Source organism: Biomphalaria glabrata, chromosome 3 (genome assembly GCF_947242115.1).
Source record: "Biomphalaria glabrata chromosome 3, xgBioGlab47.1, whole genome shotgun sequence".
Lineage (NCBI taxonomy): Eukaryota > Metazoa > Mollusca > Gastropoda > Planorbidae > Biomphalaria > Biomphalaria glabrata.
In genome coordinates, this window is record NC_074713.1 from 48,984,296 (window position 1) to 49,005,298 (window position 21,003).

Here is a 21,003-nt window from a genome sequence, read left to right on the forward strand (position 1 = left end):
GGATCATGTTTTGTTAGCGCTGACTCAGCTTCCGGTCACAGAGCTTCTGTGGTAAAGACGTTCTGAAAGAGAGGCTAAAAGAGGTGGGGAGGGGGGAGCAGCCATCAGTAGATAAAACTCTCTTTTTTTTTAACGAAGGACTTTGAGATTTCCTCCCACTCACCTTCCCCTCACCACCAATTTTATGTGCCCCCCCCCCCCCCCCCGAAAGTTATAAACTTTGCTGAGACGACTTTTAAAAAATAATTAAGCTATAAATAATATTTTAAGGTTAAATATCAAATTTTAAATCCGACAACACAGTCCGCAAAGTCCACACAGTCCACCAAGTCCACATAGCCCGCAAAATCCACACAGTCCACCAAGTCCACATAGCCCGCAAAGTCCACACAGTCCACCAAGTCCACACAGCCCGCAAAGTCCACACAGTCCACCAAGTCCACACAGCCCGCAAAGTCCACACAGTCCACCAAGTCCACACAGCCCGCAAAGTCCACACAGTCCACCAAGTCCACACAGCCCGCAAAGTCCACACAGTCCACAAACTCCACACTGTTCAGACAGCTTTAGTAGAATTCTAGGATTAGTTAAGGAAAATAAAGACCCATGAGAATTCTGCCATAGTAAGCCTTCGATGGTTTAAAAAAAAAACCCAGTCAATTAAAGTACCCCTTTCACTACAGGTCTTTGATGTTAAGGCTATATAAAAAGTCATCTGTCTCTATGGCTAACGGTTAACGTGTCTCACAAAAACGACCAGCCACTTTTATTTTCACTAATGTCAGGTACCCATGAGTGTCGGTTGGAGCGTTCAAAATCCCAGCTTTCATCGAGGTTGGAACCCGAAACTCCTCGGTTTGGACGTCAAGCACTTTATCACTCCACCACCACGTTATTCCATTGTTCAATTTTCGCTTCGCAGGAGCTGATGATTACAGCCGATCGCGTTTCTGTTCAGCTCTAGATCCCATAATGCTGTTCGTTACGTCATACAAAAATGGGTGTCTCCAGCAGACGATATAGCGATCCACGTCTGCGAATGTTTCGTGTCAACCAGTGCGGTTAAGTTGACCGCTCTTTTTAACTGCGCCCATTGAAAAAAAGGTTCAACCATTGTAAAAGTAAATAATGCATTGTCTCCTTCGTTATTACAGCGTAACATCTGCATAAACCTGTAACGAAAAAACCAGTAACAAAATCCTACAGCAGGATTCATTCAAAACATTTTTTTTTTCCTCTCGACGGATGCCAGTCTGCAGGTTGAACAATAAAATAAATTGACAGCACCGGAACCAGGCATTAGAAACGAATGTCTACCTGGATACCTGCAGAGAGTTCTCGGACACAAACGAGGACAGACTGAAAACATAATGACAGCGATAAAGCAGAAATTTTATGCACTTTGGAACTTGCACTATTAGAAATGTGATCTTTTTTTTTTCTCTCTGTCTTCGTAGACCGCAATCGGTTGAAGCATTCTTTAGTTTCCTACGATTTTAGTGTGCCAAAAAAAAAAAAAGGGATTTTATAGCAAGAATCAAAAAGTTATCGTTTAGTCTAGCGGGCAGAATTGTTGAATTTAGAGGGTTATTCTTTCCTATAGTGTTTTTTTCCTTATTCCAAACTGTGGCTGTTTTTTTTTTTTTTTTTTTTTGTCAATGTGACCTCTTGTATGATTTGCTTAATAAAGGTTTGCGATTTTAGACGTGAGTCTAGGATTCACTATCCAGCACATAGGGACACACTATTCAGAGTCTAGGGACACACTATCCAGCAATCTAGGGATACACTATCCAGCGTCTAAAGACAAACTAAACAGCATCTATGGACATACTATCCAGCATCCAGGAACACACTATCCAGCATCCAGGGACAAACATACAGTGTCTAGGGACACACTACCCAGCAATATAGGGACACACTATCCAGTATCTAGGGATACACTATCTTGCATCTCGGGTCACACCATCCAGCGTATGCTGAATATTCAAGAAGTGATATTATATAAATACAAATTTACTTTTCAAAAATGAAATAGTTTAAGATCTGACAAAACTAATTGTGTTGTTGCCATGAATAATAAGATTATAATTCTTGTAATTGCCACCGGAATAATAAGATTATAATTTTGTAATTGCCATTCTTCATTTTATCGAATCTTTCTCTTTCCATTAAGAAATCATAAGAAAGAATTTAGGCTGTAACATGTTTTATAGCCAATAGACACATTTAAAAAAATGCTTAAATTGTGTATATCACAGTATCTAGGAAACTGGAAACATTTAAGGGTGTCATTTAACATTCTAGCGAGAGATTCTAGTGAGATTTTTAAAGTCTACCTTTTTTTTTTTTAACTAATCAGAAAATGGCTTCATTTCTCTACTTAAAGTGTGAGCAATATTGTAGCTAGATCTACCTTTACCACAAACTCATATTTTTTTGTCTCTCTTTGGTAAATATTCCAATCAATGCCGCCCCATTTGTTTCATAATGCCTTTTATTTGTTGTGTTGCTGGTTTTTTTAAATAGCCACACTTTATAAAACAAATACGTTGGCTTATTATCATGTTCCACAAACAGTAGACGGTTCTATCACACACACACCCACACACACACACACAGGTTGCGGCAGAGATTATAAAATCTCATTAAGGTCTGAAGGTCTCTATTCTAAAGCCCAAGTGTTCGATTCACTGTGATGGAGTGTGTGTGTGTTTCTATGGCGACGTTTGGAAGATGTTAGCGATTACTTCTGAATGATGTAAGATAAGCAGCATTGTCATCAGCGGTTTGATTTAGGTCAGACGACTCCAGAAGGTGAGACTGAAAAGAAGTGTTATTGTAGTGAGTTATATTTTTTAGAAAATATATTTTAACATTAATACTAAAGTCTACAATATTTATTGCCTTTCATCACAAGTTGATGTTGTCTATATTTAAATTAAAGTTATATTTAGTGGGTTTTTTTCAAGTTATTTCTAGTCTTACAAGTTAAAACAGAATATGTCTACATCGGTTTGGTTGTCTACCAGACGTTTGGTGCTACAAGGCAACGACCGTCAACAATACTCACCTGACATACTACCAGGTCAGCGTAACTTTTAAAGCCGCATACGACGTCTTCTTAGTCGTCTCTACAAAGTATGGGGGGGGGGAGACAGTTTACCAAAAGATAAAGAAATGTTTCCCTTTCAATCAATCGCGGGGAGGGGGGGGGGACAAGTTCACAAAGTGTGGAACGAGCCCCCTGGTCTCGACACGGTCTGTTGATCTGCGGTTTTCCTGTCACTCAAAAAAATGTGAGCCTTTTCGTTGACTTATCACCGGAGCCGATCTAGAGGGCGCTTTGTCTCAGCAGACAACTTATCTGAACAGCCAGACACCTAGTGGCAGTAGATAAATGAGGGTCTATACCACACGCCGATGCATTACATGGGCGAGGATCAAAGAGATTCTTAAGTTACCCTTTGAAATGTGTGAATTTTTATGCCTGGTTATTAAAACAGTATTACTTTCTGACTCATTTCCGAAATATGATAGTTATGTATTTAATGTATTAAATATATTACAATTTTAAATAAATAAAAGCATTTTTTTGAAATTGAGGGGGGGGGGGGAAATGACCTGAATTCGAACTCATGACTCAAGCCTCCTCAAGCCGACATTCTAACCACTCTGCTAGTGAGGTAGGTACGTATGAAAATAGAAGATTGTTTAGTTATCTACTGTTTTTTATAAACTTACTTTAAAGCGGCGACCTATAAAGGGGACTAGTTCAGCTAATAACACCACCTCAGTCAAGTACAATTTTTTTCTCTTGTTCGAGACACAAAAAAAAAATTCATTACCAATAGTTAATTAACTATTTAGTTAATTTTGTTTATTGATTCTTGTGTTGTCAGGTAAAAGAAATAATTGTGCAAAATTTAAGCTTGATTCGAGATTGGATGTCGGAGAAATAACGTGTACAAACAGACAGACAGACAGACAGATAGAGATGATATATGCTTTGTAAAAATGGAACATTCACCCCACCTTCATTCCCCCTTCCCTTTTTTTCCGAAACAATTCCTGATTAAGTGCATGTATAAATAGATCTACTCAGAGTATATAAAATTCTAATGCTAAGCCTATAGGTCCTGACTTAAAAGTCGCTGCGCAAAATGCATTTATTTATTGAACTCTTTAACGAATACCTGCGGGAATACCCGCTGAAATATGTTCAAGATGTAGGAATTGTCTAGACATCCAGAACAAATTCACATTTTATTTTCATTATAATTTTGAAAAATTATGAAGGTCAAACCAGAGTTTTCATTGTTTGGTCAATGAGATAGTAATTTTTTTTTCTAAAAGAAATATATATATAAACTGTTAAATTTTTAGACAAATCATTAGCGCCGTATTCGATACCCATGTTTTTTTGGGAAGGATTTATTTTTGACCCGATGAAGACTTTGCAATCTGATAAGAGTAATTATACAAATTGTTGGAATGACATTGATCATTACATTCGACCAGTGAACGCCGTAGTACTTTTTAAATAGCACTTTGATATTCTAATGACATAAAACAGTTTTTCTTTGATCAAGTTAATATTTTACAACACTATAATGGGCTTAAACTAAACATATTGGAAAATTATTTTTGATTATAGGGATACCTAGACCTCATTAATGGTAGCAAGCTGGAGGCCGTAAATGAATTCTGCTACCTTGGATCCACAATTCAAGATGACCTGACTCTAGAAGAGTAGCTAAAAAAAACGCATAGGGAAGGCTGCATCGACCCAGGGGCGTAGCTAGGAATTTTCAATCGTTTGGGGGCCCTGGGGGCTTAACCTCTTTGGAGGACCCTGTATTTTGCATAATATTAATTTTTAATTTAAAAAAAACTCATTTGGGGCCTCCCTCAAGTGGGGGCCCAGGGGGGTTTTCGCATTACCCCCCTCTACCCCCACCCTAGCTACGCCACTGCATCGACCTTCGCTAGACTCAGAACAAGAGGTCACTACAGCGACCAAAATGGAGGTCTACAAGGCATGCGTAGTGAACAAGCTACGGGACGGCAGTGAGTCCTGTCAAAGCAAGAGAGAAAACTAGGCTCTGTCCACGTGCGCCGCCTCCGACGGATCTTGAGAATCACATGGCAAGACAGAGTTGGTTATACTGAAATCTTTGAGCGAACGGTTCTTCCTAGCATTTTACAGTGCTCAGAGAACGCCGCCTGCGCAGGTTGGACATGTTCCCCGGGTGGAGAACAATCGCATCCCGAAAGTCTTTAGGGCAACTCGCGTCTGGCTCAAGAAAAACTGGTGCCCCCCCCCCCCCCCAAACGTCCGTTACATTTATATGGATGTAATCAAACGGGACCTTAAAACAGTGAACATTGATACTGACCATTGGGAAGAGATAGCCTTAGACCTTAAAACAGTGAACATTGATACTGACCATTGGGAAGAGATAGCCTTAGACCTTAAAACAGTGAACATTGATACTGACCATTGGGAAGAGATAGCCTTAGACCTTAAAACAGTGAACATTGATACTGACTATTAGGAAGAGATAGCCCTAGACCGGACTGAGCTGGAGAGAGACAGTGACCAAGAAAGCTACGGACAGCTAGAAAACATGGGCCTCAACTCTGGAAGAAAAGCGTGACATGCGATAAATGGATGGCTCCTCTAACACCAAAGCGAAAGCTGCCTTAACCTGCGATATACATCACATGAAAAAGTGTTCTACCAGATGAAGGATAATTATTACGGCTGAGGTAGGCCAACCCAGAAACTTTACAACTTCGATCACTGAAGATCGATAATAAACATTAATCAATTACCATACAATGAATCTGTTAAATAAATCCACAAAAACTGCTGGAAGGAAGTAATAAGATTGAGATCTGTAAATTAGATGATGTAAAGATAATCTGTTTCTGTGGCCACGGTTAACGAGGGTGTCATGTGGCCAGCACAACGACCTACCGCTTTTGCTTTTCCCCAACTAATGTCAGGTGCCATAAAAATGATCACATCTCCGCCCCCCCCCCCCCCACTCACACAATGTAGAAAAAAAGTATTTACAGGAGACGTGTTCATTCCAATTAAGTGATGCTCTATTGCTCTTCTTTGATCACTGGCACTATCAACATGTTTTGTTTTCCAAGTCCAGAGGAAACAGACGTCACAGCGTGTGGTCCGTTGCACTCTGCTCAAGGATTGAAGAAAAACATTGTGAAACCAGACGAAAAGGGACGGGGCTGGGTGGGACGTAATATTGAGTGATTCAAAGTAAGTTTACTTAAGTATATCAACGTTTTACTTTGCAGTGGTGTAGCTGGACAGGGGCGAGCAAGGGGAGGGGGCAAAAAACCCGGATAGTAAAACGGCATTTAAAAAAATGGCCTAAACTATTATGTCCGGTGAGAGAGAAGAGAGATGTTGTACTATTGACATTCTTTATGTGGTTTTATATTTGAAAGTAACTGAACTTTGACCTTTCCGTTCAGTCCGTCTCTAGAAATACTTACACTCTAGACCGGTCTTTTTTGAGAGTCCTTTTATTAAGCTTAGAATTCTGAAAATTGCTTTGTGCCTGAGCCAACTGATGGAGTGCTTACCTGGACACTGCATGGCCGGTGGGGGGGGGGGGATCGGACGTAACGTTTTTCCCTGGAGAAATCGTCACAGGTAAAAGATTAAATCTAATGTAGGGAAAATGAAGCAGAATATTTTACTTTCGTAAATTGACTTCCCCCCCCCCCCCCCCCCATTCCAGACAAAACAGTAACGGCACCGATTCCTGTCAACCAAATTGATCTTGATTAGTAAAGTCGAGTATACAATTGAAAGTAATCTAATATAGATTGAGTACAAACTACTGAACAACAAACAAATTGAAGCGTTTCAACTGTTGCTGTTTCTTGTCTTGGAGTACTTTCAAGTTCTCTTGAATAAATAAAGTACTTTTGTTATCAGTTGTAAACGAATAGTCAGGGGCGGATGCATCAATTCTGGTTATTACATTTTTACACAGCTTATATCATACACTCTGTCTGTCTGTCTTGTAAAAAAAAAGTTCGAACATGTTTTTTCTCCCATTTCCCATTCTCGGATCAAGTTAAAACTTTGCACAATTATTCATTGAACCTAACAAGACCAGAATCAATTTAAAAATTAACCAATTAGTTAATGTATTATTGATGACTAATTATTTTGTTTGATATGGAAAAAAGGAGAACAAATGAAAGATGTGGATGTATATATGGATTTAATCCCCTTATTACGTTTTGACACGTTTTTTTTTCTCTCACTTTCAGTATTCGGATCAATTTGAAGTTTTTACATCATTATTCATAGTCGATGACAATACACGAATCAATCCAAAAAATGAACCAATCAATCAATCAATCAGTACTACTTAATTTATTTTGTTTTATATAACAGAAAGGGAGCTAAACCTTGTAAATTTCAGTAAATGGTAGTATTTAGTAGTTCTTTCCCTTAAATAAGAACTGTTTTGAAAGAGAATTCTTTTTAAAATTGCTGGTTTATCTTATGTCGCTATCAACGAAATGTTGCAGTGATTGTGATCTGGGAAGATGGAAGGGGCTTGATCGACTGAGCCTAGACCGCTTGTATTTTCATGACTTGGAAAGATGGGTCTTGATAGACTGGACCTAGATCGATTCTATATTCATCACCTGGAAAGATGGAAGACTTGATAGACTGGACCTAGATCGATTCTATATTCATCACCTGGAAAGATGGAAGACTTGATAGACTGGACCTAGACCGCGTCTATTTCCATCAGCTGGGAGGAGACTTGTAATAATGTAAATTCACTCAATGTAGAAATGAAAAAAAAAAACAAACTCAAATTGATTGTTTTGTGTGTGGGCATGTTACTATATTTACAAAACATTGGAGAACACATTTGAGGCCCAGAGGAAAGCCCTCGGAAAGGACAGTTCAGAGGACGTAAAGAACACGTAGATAGATCTCGGGTGGACAACGGCTTTGTCGGCATTAGATTTGGGGAAAATATGCATGTCGCAACTGGTTTAGCCTAATCATGTGAAACAATTCACTCATCCTTAATCTTCGGAATCGAACACATTGCCATTAATGTATAAGGACAATACAAGTGTGTTTAAAAAATGACATTAATGTGTTTAATAAGATAATCACATTGATTTATAATTAGAATATGTGATACACCGTGTTAATATTTTTAATGCAAGCAACTTGTTAGATGAATTCCCCTTTCAGACCTTGCGATCTATAAGGCAGAGGATGTAAACGTCATCTTCTTCTGTCGCCCACGGTTAATGAGGGTGTCATGTGGTCAGCACAACGACCAAACGCTTTTACTTTCCCCAACTAATGTCAGGTACCCATTAGAGCTGGATTCGAGCCAAGGACTTTCAGTTCGGAAGCCAAGCACTTTATCGCTCAGTCACCGCGCCTCCAATTTGTTAGAGAATCTTATGTTTATTGTCAACAAGCTAATAATAAAGTCTTTCATGTGTTAACAGTTTTACTTGAATGTCAAATGCATTTTATATTGGCTTGAAAAAAAAATGTCTTCAACTGAAGTTCAGCTCACACCTTCAAAAATATATTTCTATGTAAAAAAAAAACAAAAAAACAACTCTAAAAGCATTTCTCCAAGCACTCTGTTTTCTTTCGTAATTGCTAAGGAAAGCTCCGCCTCTGGTGACATCACTTGACTAGACAAAGATTTGTGTTTATATTTTGGTCTGGCCACACGATATGGGATTCGGGTACAACATCACGCGAGTCGACGAGAACATAGATTATAAACCTTTTTTGCGACGGGCCTAAGTGGAAGTAACCCGATCGTCTGATCCGCCGCTGACTGTACAGTCGAGAGAAGTGATAAGATTCTATCAGGCGTAGGGTAGATTAGATGTTATTTACATTCTTTCTGTCAATAGGTATTTTGAAGTAACCGAGCTTTGACCTTTCCGTTCAATCAGTATTTATAAATAGATACATTCGCAGACACTCTTTACGGCTGACATCATCTATCTTTTTGCGTTTCAGAAATCGGAAAAACCCGGTCACGGTCACGGTCAAGGGATGTGATGTCAGAGATGGTGAAAAAGAATAAGACAGCAGAGTACATAGCATTAGTATGAGGTCATAGAAGCTTTTGCTCACTGATACTTATATTACAGGCCGACTGGTTATCTGGGCACTTGGGCCTATGCCCTTTTGGTCGGTATCCGATCGGCGGTGAGGCTACCGCCAATAGAATTATGACATGTATGTATGAATGGTCATTAGACAGCTTGTGAAGAACAATGTTTGTGTAATAAGAAATAAAGAACACTGAAGATTAACCTAAAACAAGGCTTTATTAAACTAGAACGACACATGAACTGACGAAAGAAACTTGGACTGTAGCACACTAAATCAATGTTGTGAACACATTCTCACGACGTTACACAAACATAAACAAATAGCAACTATTTCACCACATTCACCCCGCCTAGAATTAAAATAGCAAGTATAGTAATATAGTAGGCCAATAGCATAAATAAAAGAGAATGCCAGTGCCTGTAATACAATAGATCAATAAATAGTGTCGAAATATTAATTTCTCTTGTAAACAATAGTGAATGGTGATGCAAAGAAACCTAAAACCCAGTATCTGTTGTATGACTTATAAACAATTACTAGTTTCTGTTTTAAATATTAACAAATAGTGTAGTAAGTAGACATGTACGTAAGTAAGTGAACAAGTAAACTCTAGTATCAGTAGCAAGAGATAAACAATGCCAGTTTATGTAGAACATATGTAGTGCAATAAAGGAACAACTCTAGACTCTATAGTTCGGTCTGGTTCTTCTCTCTCTCAAGTTGTAACGGGGTTGACTATCCTGTTCTACAATTTGGGAGTCACTAGTGAGTTCCTGAGCGTCAAGTGGGGTATTTTTAAGAGGAAGCGCTCGGAGGTCCTCAGAGCCTACCAGGGGTTCTTTCCTTTCTTGTATCACCGTAGGGGTGTTGACTGGTACTTCCGTGTTTTGAGTTTCTGGAGGATATTCATTATCCTCACCCTGAGGGAAGAACGAAGGTTCACTTGTTGTTGTGGATGGGGAGGGGGTGGGAGCCAAGCGTCTTAGAGAGACCGTCTCCTCTTTACCGCTGGGCAACCGTACGACAGCATATTGGGGGTTGCACATCAGCAATTCGACTTCCTCCGTGAGAGGATCATACTTTGAAAATCGGTTCTCTCTTCTCAGCAACACTCTACCTGGGCTAGATAGCCAAGTGGGGATAGATATCCCGAAGGAGGATTTCCGGTTGAACCGGAAAACTCTCTCATGTGGAGTTTCGTTTGTTGCCGTAGATAGTAATGATCTAATCGAGTATAGGGCCTGGTTCAAGACAAGCTCCCATCTCGAGATCGGGAGATCGAGGTCTTTCAGTGCTAAAGTAACAGCGTTCCATAGAGTTTTGTTTAGTCGTTCGATTTGTCCGTTGCCTGAAGGATTAAAGGCGGTTGTTCTACTTGTAGCTATTCCCCTCTCGTGCAGAAAGGATTGCACCTCCCTCGACATAAAGGACGTACCTCTGTCAGAATGGACGTACTCTGGCATCCCAACAAAGGAAAACAGCTGATTTAAACACTTTATGACAGTGGATGAGGACATATCGGGACATGGGTAGGCAAATGGGAAGCGTGAGTACTCATCCACCATTGTTAATAAGTATTTATTGTGAGTAGCAGATGGGAGTGGCCCCTTAAAATCAATGCTTACTCTCTGAAATGGTTGGGTAGCTTTGATGAGGGTGCCTGAAAACTGTTTGAAGAATCTAGGCTTCAGTTCAGCGCAAGTTTTACATTGGTTTACCACTTTGCGGACGTCCTCGCAGGAAAAAGGTAAGTTCTTAGTCCGAACGAAATGGAGGAGTCTCGTGACCCCTGGGTGACAGAGGTTGTTGTGTAACAGTTTGAGGTCTTCTCCAGTCATTGCTGACGCAAAGTGGTTCCTTGAAAAGGTATCCGCCGCAGCGTTTTGTTTCCCGGGTCGATATACGACGTCATATTGGAAACAACTAAGCTCCAGTCGCCATCTTTGAATCTTTTCGTTTTTGATCTTGCCCTTGTTCTGCTGGTCAAACATAAAAGACACTGAGCGTTGATCTGTAACCAATGTGAAGGGTCTACTGATAAGGTAATGTTGCCATTTTCTCAGGGCTTCTACGATAGCGTATGCTTCCTTTTCCACTGCTGAGTGTCTGCGTTCACTATTAGTGAGTGTTCTTGAAAAGAAGGCGACAGGACGGCCGTCTTGATTAAGAGTGGCGGCAATCGCGATGTCAGAGGCATCTGTTTCGACTGTTAGTGGTCGATTGTAGTCTATCGTCGACACAGCAGCGTTTTCAAGTTCGTGTTTTAGCTGTTTAAAAGCTTGTTGTACTTGTTCAGGGGGAGGAAAGGCTTTGTTGTTCACCAATAAATGGATCTTGTTGGAGAAATTTGGGATCCATTGAGAATAATAGGACAGTAGTCCAATCACCCGCTTTTGTGATTTCATGTCTTGTGGTGGAGGTAGGTTTCTCAATGCTTGAAATCTTTCGGGGTCTGGTCTTAATTGCCCTTGTGAGATTTCGTAGCCTAGGAGGCATACTTTATTAGTCGCAATAGCACTTTTATCATTGTTGAAGGTGATACCGTACTTTTTAGCGGCATTGAGAAATCTCTGTAGATTCTGGTCGTGGCTAATGGAGTCAAGTCCGCAGATGGTAACGTTATCCACGTAAGCGAACGTGTCCTGTAGCCCTGCCTCCTCAATTATTGTGTTGATCGTCCTTTGAAATGCGGCGACTCCGTTTGTCACTCCAAAAGGAATGCGGCAAAACTGATAAAGCTTTCCGCCAGCCTCGAACGCCGTGTACTGCTTTTCATCATCCCTGATAGGTATCTGGTGGTAAGCGCTTTTGAGGTCAAAGGTACTGTACATTGAGTATTTAGATATTTCCTGCACCAGTTCATCCACTTTTGGCACGGGATACGCGTCGAGGTAAGTGAATCGATTGATGGTTTGGCTATAGTCGATAACCATTCTCTTTTTGTGCCTTTCATTCGTTGTTACAATTATCTGGGCTCGCCACGGGGACGTGGAAGGCTCAATAATTTTGTCAGATAGAAGTCTCTTGATTTCAGTTTGAATGAATTTGGAGTCAGGCATAGAATATTTTCTAGATTTAGTGGCTATGGGATGGCAGTTAGGAGCCAGATTAGCGAAGAGGCGAGGGGCTTCAACTCGTGCAGCTTTCAGCGTACAGACCTGGAGAGTGCTTCGTTTTCCTTCAAATGGGATCATCAGTTTTTCGTGCTGGCTGATGAAATCTAGCCCTAAGATTACATCCGATACTAGTCCATCTAGTAGTGAGAGCTTAACACTTTCATATTGTTCATCTTTGTACTTTATTTTAGCGAAAATATGGCCGTGAGTAGTGCGAGAAAGATGTGTAGAGGCCATGTAGATTCTGTTTCTGGACGTTTCTAATTTCCATTTGTACCTTTTAGCAATTGAAGAAGATATATAGCTTTCACTGCTCCCCGTATCTACGAGAGCCTTCAATGGTACTCCATTGACGAGTATTGAAATAGTAGATTTAGTAAGACCGGACGCTGGTGTCGATGCCCAGGAAGATCCAACGGTTGTAGTCCGAGACGTGTCATCATCTGCTTTCACTATGGCTGAGGTTGTAGATTTGAGTGTCTGTCTGGTCGATTTACAGACTTTCTGGAAATGGCCCCTCTTACCGCACAAGTTGCATGTAGCGTCACGGGCCGGACATCTAAAGCGTTGATGTGGGCTGTTTCCACAAAAGAAACATCTTTTACTAGTCGCCGCACTCACCTCGTGTTCTACTTTTGTCATTGGAGAAAGGCTCTCCTCGTCGGCGCTGGCTCCACAGGGAGTTTCAGAGTGGATGTTATACGCCATGGCATGGTTATGGGCATATTCGAGTTGTCTTGCCTCTTCATAGGCGCACTGTAGAGTTAGAGTAGATTTCTCTAAGAGTCGCAGCCTTATGCTGTTTGAAGCCAGTCCAGTAATGAAGGCGTCTCTTACGAAGATATCTCTGTGTTCTTCAGCGGTGACAGCTTTGAAGTCACAGTCTTTGGCCATACTTTTAAGCTTAAGTAGGAAGGAGTCAACGGTTTGTCCGTTCTCTTGTCGACAAAGAGTTATCATGTGCCGTGCAAAAATTTCGCTTTTAGGCTTCACGTAGACATTTTGTAGAACTTTGATTGATTCTTCGAACGTGGTACACTCACTTATGTACTGAAATACGCTCGAAGAAACGTAGTTTTCTAGTAATTTCTTTTTGTCAATCTCGCAATGAGAGACTGAGGAGATGAAATTCTCAAATGTTCTCAGCCAGTGCAGCCACTTCTCGGCAGCCGATGGCGAGCAAGGCTCTATGTCCAGCTCTTTTGGCCTAAATAGACGTTCCATTTGTATTACTACTTTTACTTACAGACTGAGAATAGTGTTGAACGAAAATCCAAAAAAGATACGTGAGGCACATAGATCCATGGAATTGAAAATTTCTAGTTTAATAAATTGTAATAAGAAATAAAGAACACTGAAGATTAACCTAAAACAAGGCTTTATTAAACTAGAACGACACATGAACTGACGAAAGAGACTTGGACTGTAGCACACTAAATCAATGTTGTGAACACATTCTCACGACGTTACACAAACATAAACAAATAGCAACTATTTCACCACAGTTTGATTAAATTATTAACAGAGAGGTGATAGTGTATAAAGCAGTGTTTCTCAAACTGTGATTCCCCCACCCACACTATTCACTAGTCCTTACAAAGAATGCATTAAGGCCTGGAAGGGAGGGGGAATGTCAAGCCGGCCAATTTATTTCTCGAGTGACCAAAAACAAATGCTGCATTTTCATTGTATTTATAGATCACTCTTTAAGTTTATCATAATCACCATTGTTTAATAATCAAAATATTTGAAATATTTGAAGCAAGAGATGTCTCATCCTCTAAGCAAGACTAAATAATCCTTAAAATTTATAGCCTACTTGTTTTGTGAGAGGCGTCAAAATTATCCACATTTTAGAAGAAGACTCTCCCATTATCCACATATTAGAAGAAGACTCTCCCATTATCCACATATTAGAAGAAGACTCTTCCATTATCAACATTTTAGAAGAAGACTCTCCCATTATCAACATTTTAGAAGAAGACTCTCCCATTATCAACATTTTAGAAGAAGACTCTCCCATTATACACATTTTAGAAGAAGACTCTCCCATTATCAACATTTTAGAAGAAGGCTCTCCCATTATCAACATTTTAGAAGAAGACTCTCCCATTATCAACATTTTAGAAGAAGACTCTCCCATTATCAACATTTTAGAAGAAGGCTCTTCCATTATCAACATTTTAGAAGAAGACTCTCCCATTATCCACATTTTAGAAGAAGACTCTTCCATTATCAACATTTTAGAAGAAGACTCTCCCATTATCCACATTTTAGAAGAAGACTCTCCCATTATCCACATTTTAGAAGAAGACTCTCCCATGATCCCCATTTTAGAAGAAGACTCTCCCATTATCCACATTTTAGAAGAAGACTCTTCCATCATCCACATTTTAGAAGAAGACTCTTCCATTATCCACATTTTAGAAGAAGTCTCTCCGCTGACGCCATTTTTTCTCGAATTTCTCGTGTCAGAAAGATCGAATTTCTTCCGTCTGTCGTACATCATAATTTTGCTTTACGAAAAGAAAATCTGCGTCAAGACGATCTATTTTTCTGATAGACTAAACACTTTCCAAATTGACTTGGAAATTTATTTCAGAGAAAACCGAAGATGAAGCGAACTGGCTTTGAGCTTTCATCATAACGTCGATTTGGATTCCACACATTTTCATCTAAGTGCAAAGAAAACAAAGAAAATTGAATGATCTTAACGGCTTTTTTTTATACAAAGCTTATATCAAGTCGCTCTGTCTGTCTGTCTGTCTGGTAAAAAGTTTGTACACGCTATCTCTTCCAAACGCAATCTCAGATCAAGCTGAAATTTTGCACAAGTATTTCTTTTATCTGACAACACAAGAATCTATTAGAAAAACATCAACAATCAGTTAATTAACTGTTGGTAATTAGCTATTTTGTTTGGTATCTCGAACAAGGAAAGAAATAGTACTTAACTGAAGTTGTGGTATAGGCAGAATGAGTTCCTTTTATCGGTTGCCGATCTAAATTGAAACAAACAATATATAACAATACAATCATCAATAGTCATAAGCAGCTCACGAGCAGAGTGGTTAGAATGTCAGATTGCAGAGGCGTGAGACACTACTTCGAATTCAGGTCCACCCAAATACCCTTTTCTCCCCACCCCCCCTTTTTTTCCATTTTCACAACTGGCCCAGATGAGTGATAGGATCAAAGCGGATTGAGACAGCTAAAAGCATGAAATAGCACTAAACAAAAACAATTGGTAAAACTATTATTAATCGCAGAGAGATGTATTGTTGTTGGTCTAGATCTATTACGAATTTAATGACATGACTGATTCAAACTCATTGATACAGCTTCACTTCGTACAAGCTTTGTTTATTGCGAAGTATTTTGTAATGTTTTCCTTGTCAGATATTGCATTCTAAAACTCTCTTATAGACCATTTCTAAAATAGTAAAATAATAAGTAAAGTTCCCCTTTCTGACCCTGTGGTCTATAGAACAGTAAATATGAAAGTCATCCGTTATTTGTGGTATACGTTTAACGAGGGTGTCGTGTGGCCAGCACAACGACCAACCACCTTTACTTTTCCCCAACTAATGCCAGGTACCCATTAGAGCTGGGTACCCATTGGCACCCGAAGATCCCGAAATTAAAAATCCCAGTCCTCACTAGGATTCGAACCGCGGACCCCGAGTTCGGAAGCCAAGCGCTTTACCGCTCAGCCACCGCGCCTCTGACCCATGTCTAAAGGAGGTGCGAATTTATTTATTTTTAATGTAACGCCACTGGTAAAAGTTGAAGAAACGCTGATATTAAGATTGATGAGCAGAGGAATATATGAACAGCTTATTTAAGGGAAAGAACGCCACACTTACAACTATGTATGTCGATCATGTTGAAGTTATTAACTTTTTTTTCGATATCAAAAAATAGTTAATTTCCAATAATTAATTCGTTAATTTTTGTAATGATTCATGTTTTGCAAGGTACTATATATAATTGTTTAAAGTTTCAACATAGACATATATATATATAGACTGGACGATAAAGAACAAATTATTATCGGAAATATTTGGGAAAAGAAAAGTTTGTAGATCCACATCACAAACCTATATATATTTGCCTATGTCTATGATTATGAAACAAAGACAAAATATTGGGAATATGGCAGTTTAGCACTTTTCAAAACTAAAGATCAAAGGTATATATTGGCTGAAATGTTAGTCCTAGAATTTATAGCTCAATCGCCGCCATTTTTTTTTTCACATAGATAGAGTACATAAAACATATTGACTCCCCCCAAATAAAAATAACTTCCTACTTCCAGTCTATATTTATTTATGTCTATGAGTTTCAACTTGATCCGAGATTGGGTGTGGGAGAAATGCTATTAAATATTATTTAATTGGGGGAAACCTGACATATTTAACCATATCTGTGAACACTGATTAATTTCCCTTGTTGGTATCAAACAAAATCATTGATAATCAATAATCAATTCACTCATTGGTTCGTTTTTTTAAATTGATTCGTGCATTTCCTAAGGCAGTCTATATCAAATACAAATTTAATTTCATATCTACGGATCAAAATTATTGATACAACTAAGCTAAATATAAGATTTATTGGGGTTTTTTTTTTATAAAGTATTTTTATATTCTCTTGTTTGGTAGTAATATTCCTTTTGAAATCGTACGCTGGAGAACATATAACGCTTAGAACATGTTGCACCTTTTGGAAAACAAATTGCGTTTTTGTGTGTGTGTTTATTTTGTGTGTGTGCCTTGGTCCTACTTTAAAAGAATAATGTATTTTAACAATTTCGCAATCGTCACGTTATTTAATATTCAACAATGTTTTAACCATATCTTAAATAAACAAGATTTAGCTATAAATGAGTCTCAACCACCCATTTTTTGGGTTTCTTTGCATTTTTAGGTTTCCTTTTAAAAAAAAAAAAAGATTTGATACTTGTGAATTATGAGAACTTACAAATAAAAACAAAAAAAAAAGCCCACAAAAGAGGGGAGATGGCCCATAAAAGAGGCACAAAGAGCCCAAAAAAGAGGCAAAGAAAACAGGCCTAAGGCCCAAGGATTCCTATGATGATAAAGCTAAAATTGAATAGCGCAAATTCTGAGGTTTCCAAAAAAAAAAAAAAAAGCGCAAATTCTGAGTTTAGTGTAGCATACGTAGATGCTAGTTTTTAACGAGACTTTCGTCCATGTCACTGATGTATCAGGAAAAGAAACCATTGCTCGTGTAACTGTTGGCATGAAAGTTAAAGCAGATCGTGATGACGCTTCACGTTATGCTGCTGTGTTGGCTGCTCAGGATGTTGCAGAAAGGACCGGGTTTTACAGCATTGCATATTAAACTCAGAGCTACTGGTGGAAACAGAACTAAAATACCTGGGCCTGGAGCAACAGTCAGCACTTAGAGCTCTGGCACGTTCTGGCATGAAAGTTGGCCGCATTGAGGATGCAACCCCCATTCCATCAGATTGTACTCGCAGGAAGGGTGGTCATCGTGGTAGACGTTTGTAAATCCTTGGACTATGTTCTAAGAAATTAAATATTACATACTTAAATTTATTTATTTTTTAATTCGTTCTTTGAATTACTATCCTGTGAATTCTTTCAGTCATGTCCTACGACAGTGGCCGCAAACTGCGGATCTTCCACTAAAACGTTTAGTGTAGGCTTTCTAAATGAAACATGTTTGAAACGCAAACCTAAAGATAAGGGGCGCAACTGCAGAAAGCTCAAAAGCACAAACAGTGCTGAAGCTTGTACAAGAGTTATTGTAATTGTAATTTATGGTATCATTGACAAACAAAAGAGTTCCTGTGCCTGTTTGTCTGATGGGTGTCGTGTATTTCCTATTGTTCGTCCATCGTGGTTCGATGATGACCACTTTGTCATCCAGTGGGCTGAGGGCTTTGCACTGGGGTTTTATGCCTCCTCATGTGGCTGGTGAGACCTATGTGAGCCCGGAATGTTCGGCCGCACACTGGGCAGGTTTTTCCAGCTGGAGCTAGTGTCGTTTGCCTTGCTTTTCTTCTCTGGCGTTTTTCTTCTGCCAGCGTTGTTCTTTTTTCCTCAGCAACCTGTGCGCCAGTTTTCACAGCGCGACGCCATGATGCTCTGTCATGTGCCTCTGTCTCCCAGGAGGCTGGGTCTATGCTGAACGCCTTCAGAGAAGCTTTGAGGGTGTCCCTGAAGCGCTTTCTTTGACCACCTTGCGAGTGCTTTTCTTCGCTTAGTTGGCCATACAAGAGTTAAAAATACTTATGCTAAAAAAAAGTGTCTAAATGTCATTAGTAGACATCTCCAAAATAGTGCGAACTTAAGTCTCGCCCACAGTTTGATGGCCTTAGGCACATGGTTGTGCCCCGTGCTAAATAAGTGTTTGACCCATTGCATCTGTCGAATGGTAAGTAGTGCTCCTATGCTCTTAGCATCGACCTCCAGCAGAACATAGGTATTTGTAAAGTAGCCTTGTAAGCGTATGTCCATTATGGAGCGAAGGCACCTTTCATTGAAGCGTTGTAGGCTCTGGGTGCACTCTAGAAGACATCTAAGGCTGCTCGTCCTAGTTCATATTTTGCAGTACAATATGTATATCGCAATACCAGAAGTAATACAATACAATGCAATACAATACAATAAGTAATTCAGTAAGGAATGCTAGATGCGATTTTAATCATTAAATTAACAAACAAACACATTTTACAGTATTTACAGTATTTGTCACGTTAAATAATATGCAAAAACTTTTTCCCCTACATTTTATTTCAAAATTAAAGAACCTATTAATAATAAGTCAAATTCAATCATTGGCAGACTAACAATGTACACACTTAGGCCTACCAATATTAACGCACCTTGCGATTGCACTATACACCATCAATACCTTTAATAAAAGTTAAAATTGTTTTACTTGTGCAAATGATTTTCTTCCCGTGAAATAAATATGCATAACAATATTTTGAAATTAATTATTTAAAATAATTCTTCGGTTGTCTAACTGCGTATGCATTGAACGGAAAGAAAACAGGTAATGCTAAATTAGACAACAATATGACTTTAAAAACATCAATTACAATGCATGCTGGGTAACTGACAGACGCCGTTACATACAACATAGCAGATGCGAAATAAAAGGGAAGTAATAGAAAATCTACTATACATTCTGAAATATATGTTTTGCTCTCCCTTTCTAAATATTTCATTCAAAACATGACCGTTGAGTTAACTAGTGAATTAAATAGTAATAATTGGTTACTTAGTAAAGTTGTTATGAACATTAATGGTAAAAAAAAAATGTTGATAATACGCCATAAGAAAAACAAAACCCGTTTAGAAGATACGAAATAGAATAAAAAGATCAAAAGGAAAGAATCCTAGAGAATATTGGCGTCGTCTTGAGGGAAAAAAAAAGATTGATAACAATAGGAAAATTAATAATGATGACTTTACATTCCAAAAAGAACTATTAAACAATCCGAGTAACTATAGCTACAACTATGAGGTGTCGGGGTGAGGTATAGCAGTAAGAGCTTGGCAACATACATGCGTCAAGAGCATAGATGAAATAGTCTGCCTGCCACGCTTAATGTGCATCTCCTGGAGGGATCAGGTCTCTAACCACGACGTTCTAAAACGGGCCAATATGCACAGAATCTATGCTCTTCTTACACAGAGAAGACTACGCTGGCTCGGTCATGTCACTCGCATGCCGGATGGAAGAATCTCTAAAGACTGAGCTAGCATAGGAAGTCAAACTCAAGGGCCGCCCATGATTAACCTACAGAGATGTCTGCACGCGAGACACGAGAACCACAGGAATCAACGAAAATCTGTGGGAGGAGATAGCCCAAGACAGGACAGCATGGAGACAGCCTGTACGTGCTGAAACGAACCTCGCCGAGAGCAAAAGAAACGAGGCTGCCTTAGTCAAGAGGAAGAAAAAGAAAGCTGCCCTGTCAGCTAGCCCTAAAACAGATGCACACAAAATGCATGATCTGTGGCAAACTCTGTGGCTCCAGAATTGGCTTGATCAGTCGCTCTAGACTCTGACCCGTCTCAAGATGAAACTAAAAGCATTCACTCAACAGGGCGCATACATTGTCTTCCGAGACAGACGGAGCCATATGAGGTGTCGGAGAAATAACCTATACAAAACTTTTACCAGACAGAAAGACAGACGGACAGAGCATTCCTTTATCTAGCCCGTATGGGCTCGGTTCTGAATAGGTCTGGGAATAAACTCATTTTTCTTCTGTTTCTAATATATCTTTCATTCCTTTATCTAGCTCGTATGGGCTCGGTTCTGAATAGGTCTGGGAATAAACTCATTTTTCTTCTGTTTCTAATATATCTTTCATTCCTTTATCTAGCTCGTATGGGCTCGGTTCTGAATAGGTCTGGGAATAAACTCATGTTACTTCTGTTTCTAATGTATCTTTCATTCCTTTATCTAGCTCGTATGTGCTTGGTTCTGAATAGGTCTGGGAATAAACTCATGTTACTTCAACAGACAACAGATCAATACATAATCAAAGTATATTAACATTTATCTACAATGAGGGAGTGTTTGAACTCTGGACTATCGGGAGGACAGTCGGAAACGCATACCTTCTGACCAGGCAGTCTTCCGTATTTGTGCTACTTTAAATGAAAAGTTATTTGCTGAAGCTGAACAAATTTAGAGATTTCGCTATTCTGG

General features: G+C 39.3%; 3 protein-coding genes across 3 annotated transcripts; 2 read left to right on the forward strand and 1 right to left on the reverse strand.

Annotated features, from left to right (window-relative positions):
* Positions 1–278: 278 nt before the first annotated feature.
* On the reverse strand, positions 279–13,782 carry LOC129925117 (uncharacterized). Its single transcript, XM_056023487.1, has 2 exons — positions 10,508–13,782; positions 279–564 (listed from the first exon to the last, which is right to left on the reverse strand). The coding sequence occupies exons 1-2, from the start codon at positions 13,504–13,506 to the stop codon at positions 279–281; spliced, it is 3,285 nt and encodes a 1,094-aa protein (XP_055879462.1). The 5' UTR covers positions 13,507–13,782.
* A 172-nt stretch (positions 13,783–13,954) lies between these two features.
* LOC106051989 (uncharacterized) lies at positions 13,955–14,900 on the forward strand. The gene is made up of 2 exons (XM_056023488.1): positions 13,955–13,970; positions 14,116–14,900. Exons 1-2 carry the CDS (start codon positions 13,955–13,957, stop codon positions 14,898–14,900), a joined length of 801 nt encoding a protein of 266 aa, XP_055879463.1.
* Positions 14,901–17,469: 2,569 nt separating this feature from the next.
* On the forward strand, positions 17,470–17,863 carry LOC129925118 (40S ribosomal protein S14-like). The gene is given in 3 exon segments (XM_056023489.1): positions 17,470–17,624; positions 17,626–17,698; positions 17,700–17,863. Coding segments are annotated over 3 exon segments (348 nt in total). The 3' UTR covers positions 17,820–17,863.
* Positions 17,864–21,003: the final 3,140 nt, after the last annotated feature.

What these genes read in the sequence shown, in the direction of transcription:
- LOC129925117 (XM_056023487.1), bottom strand. Translation starts at nt 13,506, where the DNA reads ATGGAACGTCTATTTAGGCCAAAAGAGCTGGACATAGAGCCTTGCTCG. An exon ending in TTTAATCCTTCAGGCAACGG is followed by an intron (nt 565 to 10,507) that starts ACAAATCGAACG and finishes ATTCTACTAAAG; the next exon opens with CTGTCTGAACAGTGTGGAGT.